Source organism: Plectropomus leopardus, chromosome 7 (genome assembly GCF_026936395.1).
Source record: "Plectropomus leopardus strain MGB_pleo_1.0 chromosome 7, ASM2693639v1, whole genome shotgun sequence".
In the NCBI taxonomy this organism is placed as follows: Eukaryota; Metazoa; Chordata; class Actinopteri; order Perciformes; family Serranidae; genus Plectropomus; species Plectropomus leopardus.
The window spans coordinates 29,396,265-29,419,431 of record NC_142182.1 but is presented as its reverse complement, the minus strand read 5'-3'; the positions used below and the strand labels follow the sequence as shown (position 1 = coordinate 29,419,431).

At 36.2% G+C, this 23,167-nt stretch overlaps 1 protein-coding gene across 3 annotated transcripts; it reads right to left on the bottom strand.

Moving 5' to 3' along the window:
* Positions 1–14,879: 14,879 nt before the first annotated feature.
* On the bottom strand, positions 14,880–22,814 carry hbp1 (HMG-box transcription factor 1). 3 transcript variants are annotated; one of them, XM_042495887.2, is made up of 11 exons: positions 22,731–22,814; positions 21,266–21,419; positions 20,983–21,163; positions 20,408–20,528; positions 20,119–20,233; positions 18,962–19,083; positions 18,543–18,699; positions 18,088–18,232; positions 16,817–17,104; positions 16,043–16,184; positions 14,880–15,896 (listed from the first exon to the last, which is right to left on the bottom strand). In XM_042495887.2, the coding sequence occupies exons 2-11, from the start codon at positions 21,336–21,338 to the stop codon at positions 15,879–15,881; spliced, it is 1,362 nt and encodes a 453-aa protein (XP_042351821.1). In that variant the 5' UTR covers positions 21,339–21,419; positions 22,731–22,814; the 3' UTR covers positions 14,880–15,878. The 3 variants fall into 3 exon arrangements, with proteins under 3 accessions (XP_042351821.1, XP_087936544.1, XP_042351822.1); XM_088080418.1 differs by lacking the exon at positions 22,731–22,814 and adding an exon at positions 21,771–22,655; XM_042495888.2 differs by lacking the exon at positions 22,731–22,814 and adding an exon at positions 21,678–22,654.
* Between the last annotated feature and the right edge of the window lie 353 nt (positions 22,815–23,167).

Genomic DNA, 23,167 nt, shown 5'->3' with positions numbered 1-23,167 from the left:
AAAGTTGCAAAAACCTCCAAAAACACTATAATATGGCAAATTGAAAAAATGACCCAAAGAGCAAGGCTATAGTATGGCAAAAATGTCAAAAAATGACACGTCCCAAAAACAGCTGAAAATTGCTTAAAACATAATTAAATAGCATGCTGAAATATGCCATAGCATTGAAAGTTGCAAAAACTGCCAAAAAAACATAATTTGGCAAGTTGAAAAAATGACCCGAAAAGCAAGGCTATAGTATGGGAAAATTGTCAAAAAATGACACGTCCCAAAAACAGCTTTAAACAGTTTTAAACCACATTAAATAGCGTGTCAAGACACTCCATAGCATTGAAAGTTGCAAAAACGGCCAAAAACACTATAATATGGCAAGTCGAAAAAATGACCCAAAAAGCAAGGCTATAGTATGGGAAAATTGTCCAAAATTGGCACGTCCCAAAAACAGCTGAAAACAGCTTTACAACACATTAAATGGCGTGCAGAGACACTTCATAGCATTGAAAGTTGCAAAAACGGCCAAAAACACTATAATATGGCAAATTGAAAAAATGACCCAAAGAGCAAGGCTATAGTATGGCAAAAATGTCAAAAAATGACACGTCCCAAAAACAGCTGAAAATTGCTTAAAACATAATTAAATAGCATGCTGAAATATACCATGGCATTGAAAGTTGCAAAAACTGCCAAAAAAACATAATTTGGCAAGTTGAAAAAATGACCCGAAAAGCAAGGCTATAGTATGGCAAAAATGTCAAAAAATGACACGTCCTGAAAACAGCTTTAAACCACATTAAATAGCGTGCAGAGACACGCATTAATATTGAAAGATACAAAAATGGCTTAAAACACCATAATATGGCAAGTCGAAAAAATGACCCGAAAAGCAAGGCTATAGTATGGCAAAAGTGTTAAAAAAATGACACGTCCCGAAAACAGCTGAAAACAGCTTTAAACCACATTAAATAGCATGCAGAGACACACCATAGCATTGAAAGTTGCAAAACGGCCAAAAATACCATAATATGGCAAAGTGAAAAAATGACCCAAAGAGCAAGGCTATAGTATGGCAAAAATGTCAAAAAATGACACGTCCCGAAAACAGCTAAAAACAGCTTTAAACTACATTAAATAGCGTGCAGAGACACTCCATAGCATTGAAAGTTGCACAAACGGCCAAAAACACCATAATATGGCAAGTCAAAAAAATGACCTGAAAAGCAAGGCTATAGTATGGCAAAAATGTCAAAAAATGACACGTCCCAAAAACAGCTGAAAACAGCTTTAAACCACGTTAAATAGCGTGCAGAGACACTCCATAGCATTGAAAGTTGCAAAAACGGCCAAAAACACCATAATATGGCAAATTGAAAAAATGACCCAAAGAGCAAGGCTATAGTATGGCAAAAATGTCAAAAATTGACCCATCCAAAAAAAAGATGAAAACAGCTTTACAACACATTAAATGGCGTGCCGAGACACTTCATAGCATTGAAAGTTGCAAAAACTGCCAAAAACACCATAATATGGCAAATTTAAAAAATGACCCAAAAGGCAAGGCTATAGTATGGCAAAAGTGTCAAAAAATTACACGTCCCAAAAACAGCTGAAAACAGCTTAAAACCACATTAAATAGTGTGCAGAGACACGCATTAATATTGAAAGTTACAAAAATGGCTAAAAACACCATAATATGGCAAGTCTAAAAAAATGACCCAAAGAGCAAGGCTATAGTATGGCAAAATGACAAAAATGAAACATCCTGAAAACAGTTGAAAATTGCTTAAAATATAATTAAATAGCATGCTGAAATATGCCATAGTATTGAAAGTTGCAAAAACGGCCAAAAAAACATAATATGGCAAGTTGAAAAAATGACCCGAAAAGCAAGGCTATAGTATGGCAAAAATATCAAAAAATGGCACATCCCAAAAACAGCTGAAAACAGCTTTAAACTACATTAAATAGCGTGCAGAGACACTCCATAGCATTGAAAGTTGCAAAAATGGCCAAAAACACCATAATATGGCAAGTCGAAAAAATGACCCAAAGAGCAAGGCTATAGTATGGCAAAAATGTCAAAAATTGACCCATCTAAAAAAAGATGAAAACAGCTTTAAACCACATTAAATAGCGTGTCAAGACACTCCATAGCATTGAAAGTTACAAAAATGGCTAAAAACACCATGATATGGCATGTCGAAAAAATGACCCAAAGAGCAAGGCTATAGTATGGCAAAAATGTCAAAAAATGACACGTCCCAAAAACAGCTTTAAACAGTTTTAAACCACATTAAAAAGCGTGTCAAGACACTCCATAGCATTGAAAGTTGCAAAAACCTCCAAAAACACTATAATATGGCAAATTGAAAAAATGACCCAAAGAGCAAGGCTATAGTATGGCAAAAATGTCAAAAAATGACACGTCCCAAAAACAGCTGAAAATTGCTTAAAACATAATTAAATAGCATGCTGAAATATGCCATAGCATTGAAAGTTGCAAAAACTGCCAAAAAAACATAATATAGCAAGTCGAAAAAATGACCCGAAAAGCAAGGCTATAGTATGGGAAAATTGTCAAAAATTGACACGTCCCAAAAACAGCTGAAAACAGCTTTAAACCACATTAAATAGCGTGTCAAGACACTCCATAGCATTGAAAGTTGCAAAAACGGCCAAAAACACTATAATATGGCAAGTCGAAAAAATGACCTGAAAAGCAAGGCTATAGTATGGGAAAATTGTCAAAAATTGACATGTCCCAAAAACAGCTGAAAACAGCTTTACAACACATTAAATAGCGTGCCGAGACACTCCATAGCATTGAAAGTTGCAAAAACGGCCAAAAACACCATAATATGGCAAGTTGAAAAAATTACGCAAAGAGCAAGGCTATAGTATGGCAAAAGTGTCAAAAATTGACCCATCTAAAAAAAGATGAAAACAGCTTTAAACCACATTAAATAGCGTGTCAAGACACTCCATAGCATTGAAAGTTACAAAAATGGCTAAAAACACCATGATATGGCAAGTCGAAAAAATGACCCAAAGAGCAAGGCTATAGTATGGCAAAAATGTCAAAAAATGACACGTCCCAAAAACAGCTGAAAATTGCTTAAAACATAATTAAATAGCATGCAGAGACACTCCATAGCATTGAAAGTTGTAAAAACGGCCAAAAACACCATAATATGGCAAATTGAAAAAATGACCCAAAGAGCAAGGCTATAGTATGGCAAAAATGTCAAAAAATGACACGTCCCAAAAACAGCTTTAAACTGTTTTAAACCACATTAAATAGCGTGTCAAGACACTCCATAGCATTGAAAGTTGCAAAAACAGCCAAAAACACTATAATATGGCAAATTGAAAAAATGACCCAAAGAGCAAGGCTATAGTATGGCAAAAATGTCAAAAAATGACACGTCCCAAAAACAGCTGAAAACAGCTTAAAACATACATTAAATAGCATGCTGAAATATACCATGGCATTGAAAGTTGCAAAACTGCCAAAAACACCATAATTTGGCAAGTTGAAAAAATGACCCGAAAAGCAAGGCTATAGTATGGCAAAAATGTCAAAAAATGACACGTCCTGAAAACAGCTTTAAACCACATTAAATAGCGTGCAGAGACACGCATTAATATTGAAAGATACAAAAATGGCTTAAAACACCATAATATGGCAAGTCGAAAAAATGACCCGAAAAGCAAGGCTATAGTATGGCAAAAGTGTTAAAAAAATGACACGTCCCGAAAACAGCTGAAAACAGCTTTAAACCACATTAAATAGCATGCAGAGACACACCATAGCATTGAAAGTTGCAAAACGGCCAAAAATACCATAATATGGCAAAGTGAAAAAATGACCCAAAGAGCAAGGCTATAGTATGGCAAAAATGTCAAAAAATGACACGTCCCAAAAACAGCTGAAAACAGCTTTAAACCACGTTAAATAGCGTGCAGAGACACTCCATAGCATTGAAAGTTGCAAAAACGGCCAAAAACACCATAATATGGCAAGTCGAAAAAAATGACCCGAAGAGCAAGGCTATAGTATGGCAAAAATGTCAAAAAATGACACGTCCCAAAAACAGCTGAAAACAGCTTTAAACCACGTTAAATAGCGTGCAGAGACACTCCATAGCATTGAAAGTTGCAAAAACGGCCAAAAACACCATAATATGGCAAATTGAAAAAATGACCCAAAGAGCAAGGCTATAGTATGGCAAAAATGTCAAAAATTGACCCATCCAAAAAAAAGATGAAAACAGCTTTACAACACATTAAATGGCGTGCCGAGACACTTCATAGCATTGAAAGATGCAAAAACTGCCAAAAACACCATAATATGGCAAATTTAAAAAATGACCCAAAAAGCAAGGCTATAGTATGGCAAAAGTGTCAAAAAATTTCACGTCCCAAAAACAGCTGAAAACAGCTTAAAACCACATTAAATAGTGTGCAGAGACACGCATTAATATTGAAAGTTACAAAAACGGCCAAAAATACCATGATATGGCAAGTCGAAAAAATGACCCAAAGAGCAAGGCTATAGTATGGCAAAAATGACAAAAAATGAAACATCCTGAAAACAGTTGAAAATTGCTTAAAATATAATTAAATAGCATGCTGAAATATGCCATAGTATTGAAAGTTGCAAAAACGGCCAAAAAAACATAATATGGCAAGTTGAAAAAATGACCCGAAAAGCAAGGCTATAGTATGGCAAAAATATCAAAAAATGGCACGTCCCAAAAACAGCTGAAAACAGCTTTAAACCACGTTGAATAGCGTGCAGAGACACTCCATAGCATTGAAAGTTGCAAAAACGGCCAAAAACACCATAATATGGCAAGTTGAAAAAATGACGCAAAGAGCAAGGCTATAGTATGGCAAAAGTGTCAAAAATTGACCCATCTAAAAAAAGATGAAAACAGCTTTAAACCACATTAAATAGCGTGTCAAGACACTCCATAGCATTGAAAGTTACAAAAATGGCTAAAAACACCATGATATGGCATGTCGAAAAAATGACCCAAAGAGCAAGGCTATAGTATGGCAAAAATGTCAAAAAATGACACGTCCCAAAAACAGCTTTAAACAGTTTTAAACCACATTAAAAAGCGTGTCAAGACACTCCATAGCATTGAAAGTTGCAAAAACCTCCAAAAACACTATAATATGGCAAATTGAAAAAATGACCCAAAGAGCAAGGCTATAGTATGGCAAAAATGTCAAAAAATGACACGTCCCAAAAACAGCTGAAAATTGCTTAAAACATAATTAAATAGCATGCTGAAATATGCCATAGCATTGAAAGTTGCAAAAACTGCCAAAAAAACATAATTTGGCAAGTTGAAAAAATGACCCGAAAAGCAAGGCTATAGTATGGGAAAATTGTCAAAAAATGACACGTCCCAAAAACAGCTTTAAACAGTTTTAAACCACATTAAATAGCGTGTCAAGACACTCCATAGCATTGAAAGTTGCAAAAACGGCCAAAAACACTATAATATGGCAAGTCGAAAAAATGACCCAAAAAGCAAGGCTATAGTATGGGAAAATTGTCCAAAATTGGCACGTCCCAAAAACAGCTGAAAACAGCTTTACAACACATTAAATAGCGTGCCGAGACACTCCATAGCATTGAAAGTTGTAAAAACGGCCAAAAACACCATAATATGGCAAGTCAAAAAAATGACCCAAAGAGCAAGGCTATAGTATGGCAAAAATGTCAAAAATTGACCCATCTAAAAAAAGATGAAAACAGCTTTAAACCACATTAAATAGCGTGTCAAGACACTCCATAGCATTGAAAGTTGCAAAAATGGCCAAAAACACCATGATATGGCAAGTCGAAAAAATGACCCAAAGAGCAAGGCTATAGTATGGCAAAAATGTCAAAAAATGACACGTCCTGAAAACAGCTGAAAATTGCTTAAAACATAATTAAATAGCATGCTGCAATACGCCATAGTATTGAAAGTTGCAAAAACGGCCAAAAACACCATAATATGGCAAGTTGAAAAAATGACCCGAAAAGCAAGGCTATAGTATGGCAAAAGTGTCAAAAAATTACACGTCCCGAAAACAGCTAAAAACAGCTTTAAACTACATTAAATAGCGTGCAGAGACACTCCATAGCATTGAAAGTTGCAAAAATGGCCAAAAACACCATAATATGGCAAATTGAAAAAATGACCCAAAGAGCAAGGCTATAGTATGGCAAAAATGTCAAAAAATGACACGTCCCAAAAACAGCTTTAAACTGTTTTAAACCACATTAAATAGCGTGTCAAGACACTCCATAGCATTGAAAGTTGCAAAAACGGCCAAAAACACCATAATATGGCAAATTTAAAAAATGACCCAAAAAGCAAGGCTATAGTATGGCAAAAGTGTTAAAAAATTTCACGTCCCAAAAACAGCTGAAAACAGCTTTACAACACATTAAATAGTGTGCAGAGACACGCATTAATATTGAAAGTTGCAAAAACGGCCAAAAACACCATAATATGGCAAGTTTAAAAAATGACCCGAAAAGCAAGGCTATAGTATGGCAAAAGTGTTAAAAAATTACACGTCCCAAAAACTGCTGAAAACAGCTTTAAACCACATTAAATAGTGTGCAAAGTCACGCATTAATATTGAAAGTTACCAAACTGGATAAAAACACCATAATATGGCAAGTTGAAAAAATGACCCAAAGAGCAAGGCTATAGTATGGCAAAAGTGTGAAAAAATTACACGTCCCAAAAACTGCTGAAAACAGCTTTAAACTACATTAAATGGCGTGCAGAGACACTCCATAGCATTGAAAGTTGCAAAAACCTCCAAAAACACCATAATATGGCAAGTCGAAAAAATGACCCGAAAAGCAAGGCTATAGTATGGCAAAAATGTCAAAAAATGACCCATCCAAAAAAAAGATGAAAACAGCTTTAAACCACATTAAATAGCGTGCAGAGACCACATTAAACCACATTAAGAGGGGTCTCAACATGCTGTTCTATGACTATTTTCAGCATTTGGAGCAATAACTTTTTTTTTTTTTACCATTTTTCCCTGTGCTACAGTGTTGCAAACCCAGCTTGCAATGGGGAAAAGAGAAGTAACACACACACAATCGTTGGAGGGGATTGTGAATTAAGGTGTATTTATTTTTAAAAAAAACAGACTTGAGCATATTAACTACAAAACAGATAAGGGCCGCCAGGTGCTGTCAAAACAATGAAATGACCATAACAAAAACAGGACTCCTTAAAGCAAAAGTGGAACTGACTATCTAAAACTAAGGATTACGGTGACAAATAACTCCAATATCTTGAAAACAAAACCTAACTTACTACTGTAGTGACTTAGTGAAAAAGAGAAAGACAAATGACCAGCACCCCTGAACCTAGTGAAACTAAACAGTGACAAAACCTATGGTGAGTGCAGTACAAAATCAGTGTTTTAATCTTACCCTGGCCCAAATCTGGGACACGCACAGGAATCAAATTCTCTTATACTTTACACAATTCACAAGCAACAACTTAGCAACGAGGACATACAGGTGGTGTCTGCCGCCATCAGTAGAGCACACCGAACTTTTATAACCGCCGTCCCTCCTGGATTGGTGGAGCCCCGCACCGACCAGCTGCATCAATCACCAGCCACCGGGAAGGACACGCCCTCTGGGGAGAGCTGTAACTCAATTGGATGGTTAGACACACACACATAAATACTGTACATCCACATAAGGCGAGAGGAGGGGATTAGAGCTCACGGCTCAGGGCCGTAACATATACTATGACTGTTCTCCCAAAACGATACTTTGCTATACTGTTAACACCTGTTAACATTTTTCTCTGTGCTATAGTATGACTTTTTTCCCCTAACTAAACATTGGACTAAAACGCTCAAAATATTGACATTTTTGGAAAGTTTTTTCAACTGGCTGAACTGTTAACAGCCTCAACATGCTGTTCTATGCCTTTGTTGAGCATCTGAAGCGATCACTTCTTTGACCATTTGTCCCTGTGCTATAGTATGACTTTTTTCCCAAAACTTTTCTTGAGCCTAAAATGCTAAAAATATTGACTTTTTGGACAGTTTTTGCAACTAGCTATACTACAAATGGCCTCAACATAGTATTCTACTACTTTTTATAATATTTGGATCAATTACTTTTTTGACCATTTTTCTCTGTGCTATAGTATGACTTTTTAGCCAAAACTATTCTTTCAAAATATTGACTTTTTGATTTTTTTTTTTTTCAACTGGCTAGACTTTAAATGGTTTCAACATGCTGTTCTATGACTTTTTCAACATTTGGCGCGATCACTTTTTTGACCATTTTTCCCTGTGCTATAGTATGACTTTTTCCCCAAACTGTACTTTGGCCTAACCACTCAAAATATTGACTTTATGGACAATTTTTGCAACTAGCTATACTACAGCTATAGCTATTCTAGCTATATAGTAGTAGTAGAATAGTAGAATAGCTATTCTACTACTTTTTATAACATTTGAAATGATCACTTTTTGGACCATTTTTCCCTGTGCTATAGTATGACTTTTTTCCCCAAACTATACTTAACAAATTATACTATACTAACTATACTAACTATACTTAAAACACTCAAAATTTTGACTTTTTGGACAGTTTTTTTCAACTGACTATACTGTTAACAGCCTCAACATGCTGTTCTGTGACCTTTTTCAGCATTTAAAGCGATCACTTTTTTGAAGATTTTTCCCTGTGCTATAGTATGACTTTTTCCCCAAACTATACTTTGGCTTAAAACATCTAAACAATTGACTTTTTGGACAGTTTTATCAGCGGGCTACACTATAAATGGTCTCAACATGCTATTCTATGACTATTTCAGCATTTGGTGAGATCACTTTTTTTGGCCATTTTTACCTGTGGTATAGTACTTTGTTCCCCAAACTATACTTTGGCCTGAAATATTCAAACTATTGACTTTTTCGACAGTTTTTTTTCAGCTGGCTATGCTGTTAACAACCTCAACATGCTGTTTTATGACTTTTTTTCAGCATTTGGAGCCATCACTTTTTTGACCATTTTTCCCTGTGCTATAGTATGACTTTTTCCCCAAACTGTACTTTGGCCTAACCACTCAAAATATTGACTTTATGGACAATTTTGCAAAGAGCTATACTATAAATGGCCTCAACATGCTTTTCTACTACTTGTTTCAACATTTGGAGCGATAACTTTTTTGACCATTTTTTCTCTGTACTATAGTATGACTTTTTTCCCCAAACTATACTTTGGCCTGGAATTCTCAAAATATTGACTTTTTGGTAAATATTGAGTTTTTCCAGCTGGCTATACTGTAAAAGGCCTCAACATGCTGTTCTATGACTTTTTCAAGCATTTGGTGGGATCGCTTTTTTGACCATTTTTACCTGTGCTTAAGTATGAATTTTTCCCAAAACTATACTTTGGCCTAAAACATCCAAACAATTGACTTTTTGGACAGTTTTTTCAGCGGGCTATACTATAAATGGTCTCAACATGCTATTCTACTACTTTTTGTAACATTTTGAGCAATCACTTTTTTGCAGATTTTCCCTGTACTATGTTATGACTTTTTCCCCCAAACTATACTTTGGCTTAAAAAACTCAAAATATTGACTTTCTGGAGAGTTTTTTCAATTGCCTATACTATAAATGGCCTCAACATGCTGTTCTATGACTTTTGTCAGCATTTGGAGCGATCACTTTTTTGGCCATTTTTCCCTGTGCTATAGTATGACTTTTTTCCCCAAACTATACTTTGGCCTAAACACGCAAAATTTTGACTTTTTGGACAGTTTCTTTTCAACTGGCTATACTATTAATGGTCTCCACATGCTATTCTACTACTTTTTATAACATTTGGAGCAATCACTTTTTTGACCATTTTTCCCTGTACTATAGTATTAATATTTTCCTCAAACTATACTTCGGTCATAAACACTCAAAATACTGACTTTTTGGACTATTTTTTCAGCTGACTATACTGTTAACAGCCTCAACATGCTATTCTACTACTTTTTATAACATTTGGAGCGATCACTATTTTCACCATTTTTGTACTATAGTATGACTTTTTTCCTCAAACTATACTTTGGCCTAAAATACTCGAACTGTTGACTTTTTGGACAGTTTCTTCAGCTGCCTATACTATAAATGGCTTCAACTTGCTATTCCATGACTTTTTTCAAGCATTTGGTGAGATCACTTTTTTGACCATTTTTCCCTGTGTTATTGTATGACTTTTTCCCCAAACTATACTTTGGCCTAAAACACTCAAAATAAGGACTTTTTGGACATTTTTTTCAGCTGGCTATACTATAAAAGGCCTCAACATGCTGTTCTATGACTACTTTCAGCATTTGTTTCCCTGTGTTATTCTATGACTTTTTTCAGCAAACTATACGTTGGCCTAAAACACTCAAAATATTGACTTTTTGGATAGGTTTTCTAACTGGCTATACTAAAAACGGCCTCAACATGCTGTTCTAAGACTTATTCAGCATTTGGAGCCATCAATTTTTTGACCATTTTTACATAGTATGGCAAAATGTCAAAATACGACATGTCGAAAAATCTTCCAAAAGCATCACAATATAGCATGTCAAAAACATGACCGAGCACGTCACAGTGTAGTTTGTCAAAAATGTCAAAATATGACATGTCCAAAAAACACCTGAAAACCACATAAAATAGCATGTAGAGACACAGTATAGAATGGTGATAAAATGTCCAACAACATTGTAATACAGCATTTCAAAAATGAAAACGACATACTGACAACCACTGACAATAGCATGTCAAGAAACGCCGTAGTATAGACTGTTGGAAAAACATCCAAAACCATCATAATATTGTGTGTCAAAAAAACAACCGAAAACGCCATGTTATAGTATGACAAAAAATGTCAAAATATGATATGTCAAAAACACTGCTGAAAACCACATAGTATAGCAAACTTGTTCTCACACTTTTTTCTGTAAATTACCCCCTTTAAAATATATTTTTTTAGTCTGTTATCCTCTCACCTGCGCAAAACATTTTTGGTAGAAAAAATAGTACAACACAGCGCTGTACCATCAGTGTCCGATTTATTAAACAACATTGTATCTGGAAAACGCTTTCAAATTTCAAACTTTTGAAAAAATCATTTTAAACATTTTACATGTTAAGAATCCATTACTAAATTCATGACAATTTCTTTTGTCACCATACAATTTTTAATGCATGCAAATTTTTAAGAGGCATCACTTAACCGTAATGTAATATTGAGTATAAAAGTAAGTTTATGAACATTGATTTATATTTCTACCTAACTTTTTATAATTCAGTTATTTTTTAACAGGTATGCATGCCTGCTATTTTTTAAATATCTTTTCTAAAAATCTCTGTATCTGACCAAAAACTTCATAGTATAGTATGTCATAAGAAATCGGACCAAAACGTCATACTACAGTATGTCGTCAAGAATCTGACCAAAACGTCATAGTATAGTATAGTATGTTGTCAAAAAACTGACCAAAATGTCATTGTATAGAATGTCATCAGAAATCGGACCAAAACATCATAATTTAGTATGTCATCAAAAATCCGACCAAAACGTCACAGTATAGTATGTCATCAAGAATCCAACCAAAAACGTCATACTATAGTATGTCATCAAACATCTGACCAAAATGTCATTGTATAATTTATTGTCAAAAATCTGACCAAAACATCATTATATAGTACGTCGTCAAAAATCAGACGAAAATGTCATAGTACAGTACGTGGTCAGAAATTGGTATTGAGTATGTTGTCAAAAATGTGACCAAAAAGCAAAGTATTATTTGGATAAAACGAGAGGGAAATCCAGGCACTCCAAGAGTATGACAACGTGAAAAATGTTATCATATAGCATGTCGTCGGAAAAATCACAAAAAATGTCATAGTATAGTATGTCATCCAAAAATTCTTGAAAAACGTCAAAGTAATCATAGACATCACAGTACAGTATGTTGTCCAAACTATCCTAAAAACTTCACAGTACAAAGTGTGGTCCAAAAATTAATTAAAATGTCATAGTCTAATATGTCGTCCAAAAATGTATCAGCAACATTCATAAAGATGTCAAAGCATACCATGTCGTCAAAAAAAACATCTCAAAACTGTCACAGTACAGTATGTATTCAAAAAAATCATAAAAACCTCAAAGTATAGTCATTCAAAAATACATACAAGCATTGTGGTATAGTATGTCGTCCAAAAAAATCATAAAACCGTTATAGTGTAGTATGTCATCCAAAATATAAAAACTTTGCAAGTACAGTATGTCTTCTAAAAATCCATGAAAAATGTCATAGTATAGCATGTTGTGCAAAATGGCATAGATTATTTATAGTATATGTTATCCAAAATGCCATGAATAAGTCATATTACAGTCTGCTGTTAAAAATAACATTTAAAAAATAGTCACAGACATATCATCTGTTGTTCATAATAGCATAAAAAATCAGTATAGTTTGACATCCAAAATGGCATAAAACAGTCATAGGATAGTATGTCAACTAAGAGATCATAAAAAAGTTATAGTATGGTACATTGTTCAAAATAGCATGGAAAAATCATAGTACAGTGTGTATTTACAAAACTGCATGAAATGTCATCATATATCATGTTATAAAAATAGTATTGAAAAAGTCATAGTATAGTATGTCGTCTATAATGACATAGAAAAGTGATAGTTTATTATGTTGTTCAAAATAATGTAAAAAAAAAAAAGCCATAGTAGAGTATGTTGTCCAACATGACATAAAAAAGCCATGCTATCGTATCCAAATTTGCTTTAAAAAAAATGATACAGCATACTCTTGTCCAAAATAGCATAATAAAAGTCATAGTAGAGAATTATATCCAAAATTCACTCACAGATTTGATGCCCTCTTCTTGGCCATCACTGTCCTGCAGGGTGAGCGGCCAGCAAAGCCTCTGCAGCCCACCTCTATGGGTTCAAAGAAAGTCTTCCAGTCTCTTTCCTGGAGCCAATCTCCACTAGCTCTTGGTACTTAGGACGTTTCTGTTCATTGGCTTCCTCAAAGCTGACTGTGAGCTCCAGTATGATCTGCTGTTTTGCCACCTCAGAGGTAATGATCATGTCTGGCCGCAGTGAGGTTGCTGTAATGCATTAAAAATAACATATGAAAATCATAATATAGTATGTTGTCCAAAATAGCATAGAAATGTCATAGTATAGTAGGTCATCCAAGATAGTATGCTAGAGTTATGGTATAGTATTACGTCCAAAAAAGAGAGAGATACAGAGAGATACAAAAAATAGTATCTTGTAAAAAATCTTATACTATAGTATTTAGTAAAAAATGTCATCGTACAGCATGCCATTAAAAGTGTGGTAGTATAGTATTTTACCAAAAAAATTACATATAACATGCCAAAAAGTCATTTAAAAAAATGTCATTAAAATAGAATAGTGTAGTTGCCATACAATACCACAAACATATGTCATTAAAAAAATCATGGAATAGTATGGCATTAAAAGGTTATAAGATTGTATTTTAACAGTCTTCTTTTAGTGTTCTATGGTATGTTTCCTCGGTGTCCAACAGCTAAGCTCCCAGGTGGACAAATCTGCTTCCACGTTGTGTAACCAGCCTCATGACAATGACACATTGTTTTAATTTACAAAACTGTACAAAATTTGAAAAATGCTTTTAATTTCTGATCGCAAATAACTTCTTTATTCTTTAGTTCTCAATTTAAACTTAGAATGGTGCTGAGCCAGACGCATATCTGACACAACTTTCCATTTCCTAAAATACGCCATAAAGTATTCAACTCGGATCATTTTGGAGTGGCCTGTTACAGAAATGCTATAATTAGATTCCTTTGCTTGAGAGGCTTGCGGGGTGTTGATCATTGTTATTTCATGAGGCAAACAGTGCTATGTATCTCATCCTTTCAGACTAACCATTTTCTGCTTGCAGACAAGCTGGGTCCTCGAGAAATTCATAAACATAATAACTTCCAAATCTCCATACATTATTCAAGAGCTGTTGTTTTTTAACCTATAGCAGACTAAAGTGCTGATTTGCTTCTATTTTTAAACAACTGCAACATGTTACACTTACTAAACTGCAGATACAGTATTATTAATGTTATCTCTATGCTAACACTATAATCTTGTTATCTTTCACACAGAGAGAGAAATGAGATTTTTGTATTATGGGTAAAAGCAGCATGTCTATCACTAAGCAAAAATAGAGTGACAGCGCCCCCTGGGTTTAACAAAGCAAATATGTCTTAAAATTGACAATATTACATATTATTCTAGTAGTTTTTATAATTTCTGTATGCTAGTGCAAGCATCAGGCCAAAAGGGAAAGAAAGCAAATCTTGGATGTTTTGAACTGGATGTTTTTGTGAAAATGCAAGTCTTCCTTTGGAACATCCTTTAACTTCGAGTTGAAAGCTTATGATAATGTGTTCTTTCATTTACCTTACAGATCCCGTTTCATCTTCAGGAGAAGAGGTCTGTGTTTCAAAGAGTAGGATTCAATTAAAACCTTTAACGTTGTCCTCATTCAGCCACAAGAGTAAATACTCCTGCTTCAGCTTCTCCTTGGGCGGCTTTGTCAGCATACTGTATGTGCATGGGGGTTTTGATGTGCCAGAGAGAAACAGAAGAATAAAACCCTCTTCAGCTTTGTTATTAGCAGGACACAGCAGGCTTTACTGGTCGGATGTTCAGATCCGTGGATATCGAGGGCTCTTAAAGCTCGAGATAAATTTTGCCTGGTTCAGCATGGCTCTTACCACACTTGTTCACGAGAGGATATTATTCAAAACAAAAGACAGGTAAAAACATGTGAACATGTATTCAAAAACAAAGCCAAACATCCCCACAGGTTGTGATTACAGTTGAAAAAAGAACTTACCACTTTGATAAGATGCAAGTTTTAAAAAAAAAATTATTTATAATATGATACAAGGATATTTTGTGCAAGAGGTTGTTGGGGCTGTGAGACCTGTACATTATGAACAGAGCACTTAAAATTTCAGAGCAACCTGAAAGCAGAGCACGGCTACTGGGCCATGATTGTGTCAAACGGCTAACTATCAAGGTACTAGCTGTATTATACAAATGGTTTCCACCAGTATACAATGGCTGTAAAGGATTAGATTACATATTTATATAAAGTGCAAAAGAAACAAACACTCACAGCGAAAGGCCTGAAGTGCTTTGTGACTGAGTGTAAACCCACCACCACATGCTGAAAGCCCTGTCATCATATGGCCGGGTGGTTAGGCAAATATCAAAAATCTTGGCAGGGCAGCATCACGAACAGTTGGCTGCAGAATATATACTGTATTACAAAATGTATGAAAGGGTTACCAATCTGTGCAATATACTGAATCTTACAAATATAATTGAACAGATGTGAAAAAAGTTAGCTAAAATTCCCCTTTTTTACAATTATAAATAGACACTTCTTGTTTTCTGCTCCTTCTACACTGAAGCATAGCACCACTGTCTCTCATTTTTCAACCTTGAATATGAAATAACCTGAAATAATTGAGGAGGTCCGTTCTTATTTCAGCGGAGTAAGATGTCTTTGACATTAAAGATATAAGAAAATATATGCACTGTTAGTGACTAGATTACATGTTTTGTTTATAGTTAATAATTCTGGTTTGTCTCTAATAATGTTTCAAGGTTACAAAAAGCATGTGAATTCAGCATCACAGTCGAGTCTCAAGAATACAGGAGAGCAAAGAGGCATCAAGCGGTCCGTCAGACTCTGTCCAGCAACACTCCGTGTCAACATGCCAGCAGCTGGGAATTCTGGGGGATTATCTAGGTCTGCTGTGAACCCTGTTGAAAGATGACATGAGTCTACAGCAGGGTGGACACATGACTGAAACCAAACACTAGGTAAATATAATTTAACATGCAATGTCATTATAAAATGGATGTTATAAAGCTACTAGATGTTATAGTTAAGTAACTCTGATCCTTACTGAGTTGGTTCTTTTACGTTTCCAGCAGTCTGGATTGAGTCTTTTCTGCTCCTCAGCCAGAGCCTTGGCCTCCATGGTGTACATCCTCCTCTCCTCATTCTTCATCTTCTTCCACCTGTCACCTAGGATAACACTGATGGCTCTGGAGTTTGAGGTGAGACAGCATATTTCACATTATTGTCTTAAACGGACAAAGTGTCACAGCATAGAGATGACGTACTACTTTGTATGTCAGACCATACTATGACATCGTTAACACCATAAAATACTGACATTTTTATGACCTACACTTTTTTTTTTTTTACAACACAGTATCGTATGTCAGGAATGCCATAGTATATAGGTTTTAAAATATGGTTGTGAAATATGTCAAACAAATATATTAAAATCATGGTATTTTGTCAAAAAGTATGCCAAAAAATGTCATAGTATAGTATGTCGAAAAAGTCAATTGTAATATGTCATGAATATGGCATAATTTTTAAAAAGAAAATGTGACATGATAACACGACATATTATAGTATGGCATAGTGTACTTTGTAAAAAGTGTTGTAGTACAACAAAAATGCCATTGTATAATATGTCAAAAAAAGTCTTAGTAAAGTATGCTTTTAAAAAAAAAGGTTATTCACATTACTCATTCTCTACAGTACTTATACTTCATAAGCTTACATCTAACACAGTGACACAGAAATGAATTGCCCTAAATGAGATATTTCTGTTCTACAGAAATAGTTTGATTAAGTGCACTGGATCGTAGTGACTTTTGCATACCTGTTGTCCTTTCCAGGATACATCTGTGTGTACTCCACTCTGTACTTCTTGGCGAAGAGCATGAAGGCGTTCATTGGCCGCTTGCATTTTGTTGGCGTGGCGCCGCCAGCTGTCCCTGAGGTGTGGCTCCTGCTTGACTTGCCAGTCGAGGATTGTGGGGAGCTGGAGCGCTCAAGTTTGTCACAGTCTGGACTGACGGCGCCCCCACTAGACAAGGAGGTCCTGCGCTGACGAGCCATGCTGCTGAGAACATAGACTGCGGACGAGTCTAGTGGGGTGAAGTCGTAACTGCAGGAGAAACGAAGAAACACAGAGACAGATGTTAATATTATGTTTTTATTATTCATTGCGCTTCATCTGCCTTTTTTTTTAATGTCGCAAAATGGCCAAAAAACGTACTGCAGGTTTAAACCTATTGCTTATTGTTGCAAAAATGACAAGAGTGGTGAGAATGAATAAAAACAAAGTTGTGGGCTGGAGAGTTAAACAATGAGCGAAAGCTTGTTACAAAGCTCAATGTAGCTGATGGGGGCTGTAGAGTTATTTGTAAATTCATCACTACAAACAACTACTTTCACACTGTCACTGTTATTTGATACACTGCTCAATGAAAATGTCAATTACAGAAACTTTAAAAGGAATGCTTCACCCACAAAATGAACGTCTGTACATCAGTTAGTCAGTCACTGTTGCCTTAAATTCATTCAGAAAACTTTGTTTTTTGTGCATTCCTCCACAGAAAATGACTAAAATAATAATTTATTTGACTCCCTGGCCCTCATGCTGAGCATGCCTTGACCCTCATGGATTAATGATGAGCTCCAGAACTGGAGTTCACAACTATCAACAGCAAAACATCAGTTTAAAAACTCTCACACAGCCAATGCAGTAAACTCCAAGACTCATTTATCCAGGCGTATGCTCAACACATGTATTTTGCTCAAAAACCTTAGTATTGAAATTTGGCTTTGGAGAAGGCAAAGTGTGAGTTCAGTTTTAAATACCAAGGTTTTGGAGAAAACGCATGTGTTTGGAAAGTTCTGCGCATACCACTTGATTAATAAGACTTGGATTGTACTGCACAAGTTGTGTGAGAGTTTGTAAATGGATGTTTAGATATTTGCTGTTAAACACAGTCCCCAATCAATCAATAAATCAATATGTTTGCCATTTTCTGTGGAGGCATGTGAGAAAAACAAAGCTGAATTCAAGGTACCAGGGCGTGTCTCTTTATCACTCAATGCAAGACGACATCAGTTATAGGGGCTTACCTTCTGAAAGTATCAAAGACAACCGAGTCATCGCAGTTTATGGCTTCTGGGTGGTTTGGTGGCAGGCACACATTGCCCAACTGCATTTCATAGCAAGGGATCCCATGATGCACCACAGTAAGGCTCGGATAAAACGAGCACCACCCTGAAAAACACAGATGGGACATTACAGATTATTTAATTTAATTACTTATTCATTTAATAAAGCTGTTTCTTTAAACAAAAAAAGGTATTTTTAATTTGGCATTTGGCTTCATCTGGTCTTTTGAAGCTTCTACTGGCAAGGACTAGTCACATATTGCAACAAAATCTGAGTTTGGCATTATTTTGTTTGTTTCTTGCCTACAAAGATGTCATTTTCTTACGTTTTCTTTTCAGTCAAAAAACAACATGCAGTCTACATTTGTACTTAGAATAAAACATACTAAGTTTGTTTTTAAAAAATCTTATTTTACCTTTATTTTTCACAAAAAATGGGTGATCCAATCGGCATTCAGCTGTAAGAAGGCCATCATCGGGTGAACCGGGGTCAAAGGTCAGTTTGAGAACCGCCTGGCCAAAAGAAACTGTCTCTTCGTGGTTCACCAACCTCAGCCCCTCAGCACCGTATCTCTGTAAATAAAGTAAAAGACCGATAACAGGAGTGTGTCCTCACCAGCAAGATGAGCAAGTGGACAACACCCACAAAGAGGAACTGGCATATAAATAAAATGGTGCCTGATGACATTTATTTCTATCACCATTGCAATTTGTCAAAGATGCTGTCTGTTTCATTCAAACCTTTTTAGCCTGGCTGCCACCTTGTGGCCATTACAAGCCATTGTTACGTTTACTGACATCATTGAGACCGCAGCACACCCTACTTGATGTCTACCTTAGGAGAGGAGGAGGAGGATGGCATCATAGTTTCATCATCCGAGTCATCATCAGAATCCCCGAGTTCATCCGCTTCCTGCCACTCCACATTAGGACCTCGATGGAATCTCAGGCGAGTTCCTGAATATCAACACAACAATGTGGCATGATGAATACGCAGATGTGTTGATACTGAGAGGAGAATGCTTGAAAGCGGGTGCAATACCTCTGTTTGGACACATGAAGGCAGAATGTCTTTACAAGTGTTTGTAATTCATGCTCGTCCTGATTGTACAGGGACAACCCTTTCAGGAATGTGTTAAAAAAGGACTAGTGTCCCCACAACTACAGCTTCTGACCCAAATCGATGTTTGCTTATCAGATACACACTTTGAGGGCAGAGCCGTTAAGCAGCCAATCAGTACTGTTTTGACTATATTAACTATAGATCTATTCATAAACAATTTGGAAGAGTTTTAATTACAGTTTATGAAATTTTGCAGGATTATCGTTTACTGTTTTAAATACACTTGCCATCAAAAGTGACAGAAATAGCCAACCCCAAATTCACCTTCGTTTGGTGTTTTACCTCGCTTTGTTCGCACTTTTCCGGCCTGCTGCATACGGTCTGGCACCTAAATGCTACCATTTTAATAATGCCCGACCTCACCTGAGCACTGAAAATTCTGAACACAGAAAATAAGAAAAAAGGGGAAGAAAATACAGGCAGAGGGCAGAGTCTGAGAGGGATTACCTCTGTATGAGTCTATACATTGTTTTTCATGGAAATCCAGCATACTATATCTTAAAGATAAAATGAAATTGTGTTTCTTAACTTATGTTTGTTCAAAAAAAAAAGATGTGCTTTAAATTACACATTACTGATGTAAAACATTAACACATTTAAGAAAACATGAATGAATTACTTTAATGTTAAAACAGACTCCCCACTTCAAAACACTGGACTGTGAATTTTGCCTTAAAGCTATGAGGCATAGTTCTGAAGACCATTTTTTTCCCCCTAGAAATTCTAAGAAAAGCTCAGGTTTCACTTACGTGTGTGTGTGTGTGTGTGTGTGTGTGTGTGTGTGTGTGCGTGCGTGAGAGAGAGATGTGTCTGCGTGTACACTGGTTGATGCATACATACAGCATGCATATGAGTGTGTATGCACGCACCTTTAAGGAAGCAATGCCAGGCAGTGGTCGGCCAGGAGTGAGACCATGCCATGTCTTCATCATCAGAAAAAGATGAAGACATTGAGAAAACTCCCGACTCCGATTCACTGCTGGCCTGTTGTATATATAAAAAAGCAAATTAAAAAAAAACAACTTCTAACAATGACATCGGTAAAATAAACATTATTAGTGTACACGTCATACAGAATTTTCAGGAAAATAATCACTTGGTTTACAAGAATAGATGATTCTTGTGTTGTCAAAGGTTGAGGTTGGAAGTGAAGGTTACCCTGACACGCCTGCGCTCCCTGAGGTGGCCTCTGGATGGGTTGGGTGCACTACTGGCTAATGGGGGACGGGCGTAGGAATGTAAACTATTACTGTTGCCAAAGATGTGGACTGGAGATGATCTGGAAAAATAAAAAATCACAAATACATATCAGTGTTACATTTAGTCATTGGTGACTCTTTGTATTTTTCAGTAAAGGATCACTGATATCTATAAATCCTGAGACAACTGCATGTAATCCTGTCTTTCAACACCAGCAGGCGCATTCAACAATATAAGACTAGCTTACCAGGTTTAATTTGAAAATGATTTGGCAATATCCTGGTTATAATGATGTGAACATGATGCATCATTTACTGCAATGATGATGAAAAAGTCAACAGAATTTCATAAGAAATTTCATAACACAATTTCTAAATCATGTGGCTAACGTGCCATTCCTGCTTTGTGGAAAACCCCCAGGGCTACTAGTGTGTACTTAAGCTCTTACAGTGGTTATAAACTATTTGGGTTTGCATCACTGTTTACACTCATTAAACTTTGTAAATTTACATTCACTTTGTCTTGGTACAAACCTCTTATGAGGGGCACTCTTCAACAGGGGGCTCTGGGGACTGGTGGCAATGTTGGCCAGCTCAGTGAGCCAGTTGGTGCTGGGGGAGCAGCTGAGCTCCTGGTGAGACACTCCTGCTCCAACCTGAAATAACTCTGGAGACCTCTGGTCCTCCTCCACCTCCTGCAGCTCTGGCAGGTCATCTGAGGGAAAGTCAAAAGTAACATCCATAATAAATATTGTGGGGAAAAACTAAATTTACTTAAATGTAGCATAATGATTTCTTACTGATTCTAGGAGTTTACCATAATCCATGTGGCACCCAGGTGAAGAGGGCAGGTCCTCGTTACACTTGAGAGGATCAAAAGACTCGTCCATTCTCAAAATGCTTAGCTAATTCCTCTTGTTTTTCCTTTTTACAGGTTGCAGGTCAGTTTACTCAGCTTCCATCATAATATTCTGCCACATCAGAGGGTTTATTGCAAAACAAAAGGGATAGAACGAGAGCTTTCATTAACAAAGTGAAACTGCTGCACATTTCCGTTTCATATTATAAAACAGTTTCAGTTCAACAGTAACCACTCGTAATTATTTTAAATTGAGTTTTACTAATTACATACATACGTCTGACTAAGTTACATGTTTTCGTTAAGACATACTGAACGAGTCCATTGAGTAAAAAAAACATCAACATAAAGTAATACACAAAATCCATACCTTTCTGACCGCAGCAAATTAAAAATACACCAGTGTGTTATCATAGCAAGACATGTCATGCATTGCGTCGACATAATGAAAAAAGTAGGCAACCTTTGGATAATCCTTTGTCTCTGAATCGACTCAGTATAGGCTACCTCTGTGACTAGTCATGTGACCCGCTGCGTGGAGGCCTTGTTTATAAACTAAAAAGCATTTGGCGCATGCGTACCAGAGCTCATTCATTCATAACTGCGTAGCAAAAGTGAAAAATACCAGAGATTCGTTTGTAAAAGTAGCGTATAAAGACTCGAAAACACGAATCTGGAAACAACGTTTAAGGATATCAATGACAGAATAACATATCGTGTGTTGGGTTGAACATTCTGTGGTCTTTTACAGCACGCAAAGTATTAGAAAATCGTCAAAATGTCAAAGAGGCTGTTAACATCAAATGAGTCCATTCATAAAGAACTAACTATTCTTTGCGATCTGACAATCGAGCGTTCGCTGCATACGCTGACAAACCGATGATTCAACATTGCAAACGCGGGTATAAAAATAAAAAAAACGTTAACAAAACGTTTCAAATGTATCATGTCCAAAAAAAAGGCATGTTTAAGCTCGGGCCTACTGCTTTTCTACTCCCCTAAAGCAGCAGCAGTGTCCTCAGTTCAAACCCACAGGCTGTCGGGTCTAACACTGTAAACAAAAGAATGTCAACAAGTTGAGGCATGACGCAACCTATCTGCCCCGTTCAAAATGAATGACACAAAAACACAAAGCATCCTTTCAAATACATTTTTACACGAAACAAATGACATTTTGCCAAATGAAGGACTTGTTTTGATACACAAAACTGCTGTCGGGTGGGCTTGTTAGCACCAAAACAGCAAGCGTCACAGCGAAAAAAACATTGTCGAGCACATTCTGTCGTTCGACGTCAAATAAACGAGTGACAACCCCGTAAAAACAACGTGCTTGAATTGCAAAGACACGTAGCACGCGAAGCTCCATTTAAAATTTGGTTTTAACAGTTCATTTATTCGAAAAAATAGTCGACTTCCCACTTACCAAACCTGTCGACATCAAGAAACTCTCTGGCGTTCACTCGAGGGGTGGGAATGAATGTTTCCAGAGAAAGACTCCTATTGGTTGATCAGAACGTCAATAACAATAATCTAGGCATCCTATTGGTCGATACTGTTATGAAAAACATTGGAGGCGTACTCTAGTTTGTTTATCATCGTATGATTGGATGAAAGTACATGTCTGTTATTTGGAAGTAACAGCTGATTGGCAATAACAGGAACAATACATGGTTATTTTTTTATCTATAATGTTGCAACTTCAGCAAGAAGCACATACTACCATTGCTTTCTAGATCATTTCTCCATCCACCTGCAAATAATTGTTTTAACTTTTCAGTACAAAATATAGTAAATGAACAAATTAATGATTATCAGGAACGAATGAATGGTGAATGAATGACTGAATGGTGAATGCATCTT

Coding starts and splice junctions, on each gene's coding strand:
- hbp1 (XM_042495887.2), bottom strand. CDS start 21,338: ATGGACGAGTCTTTTGATCCTCTCAAGTGTAACGAGGACCTGCCCTCT. Junction 19,084..20,118: donor CTGGCATTGCTTCCTTAAAG/GTGCGTGCATAC, acceptor GTTGATATTCAG/GAACTCGCCTGAGATTCCAT. Junction 18,700..18,961: donor CCTCCTCCTCCTCTCCTAAG/GTAGACATCAAG, acceptor CTTTATTTACAG/AGATACGGTGCTGAGGGGCT.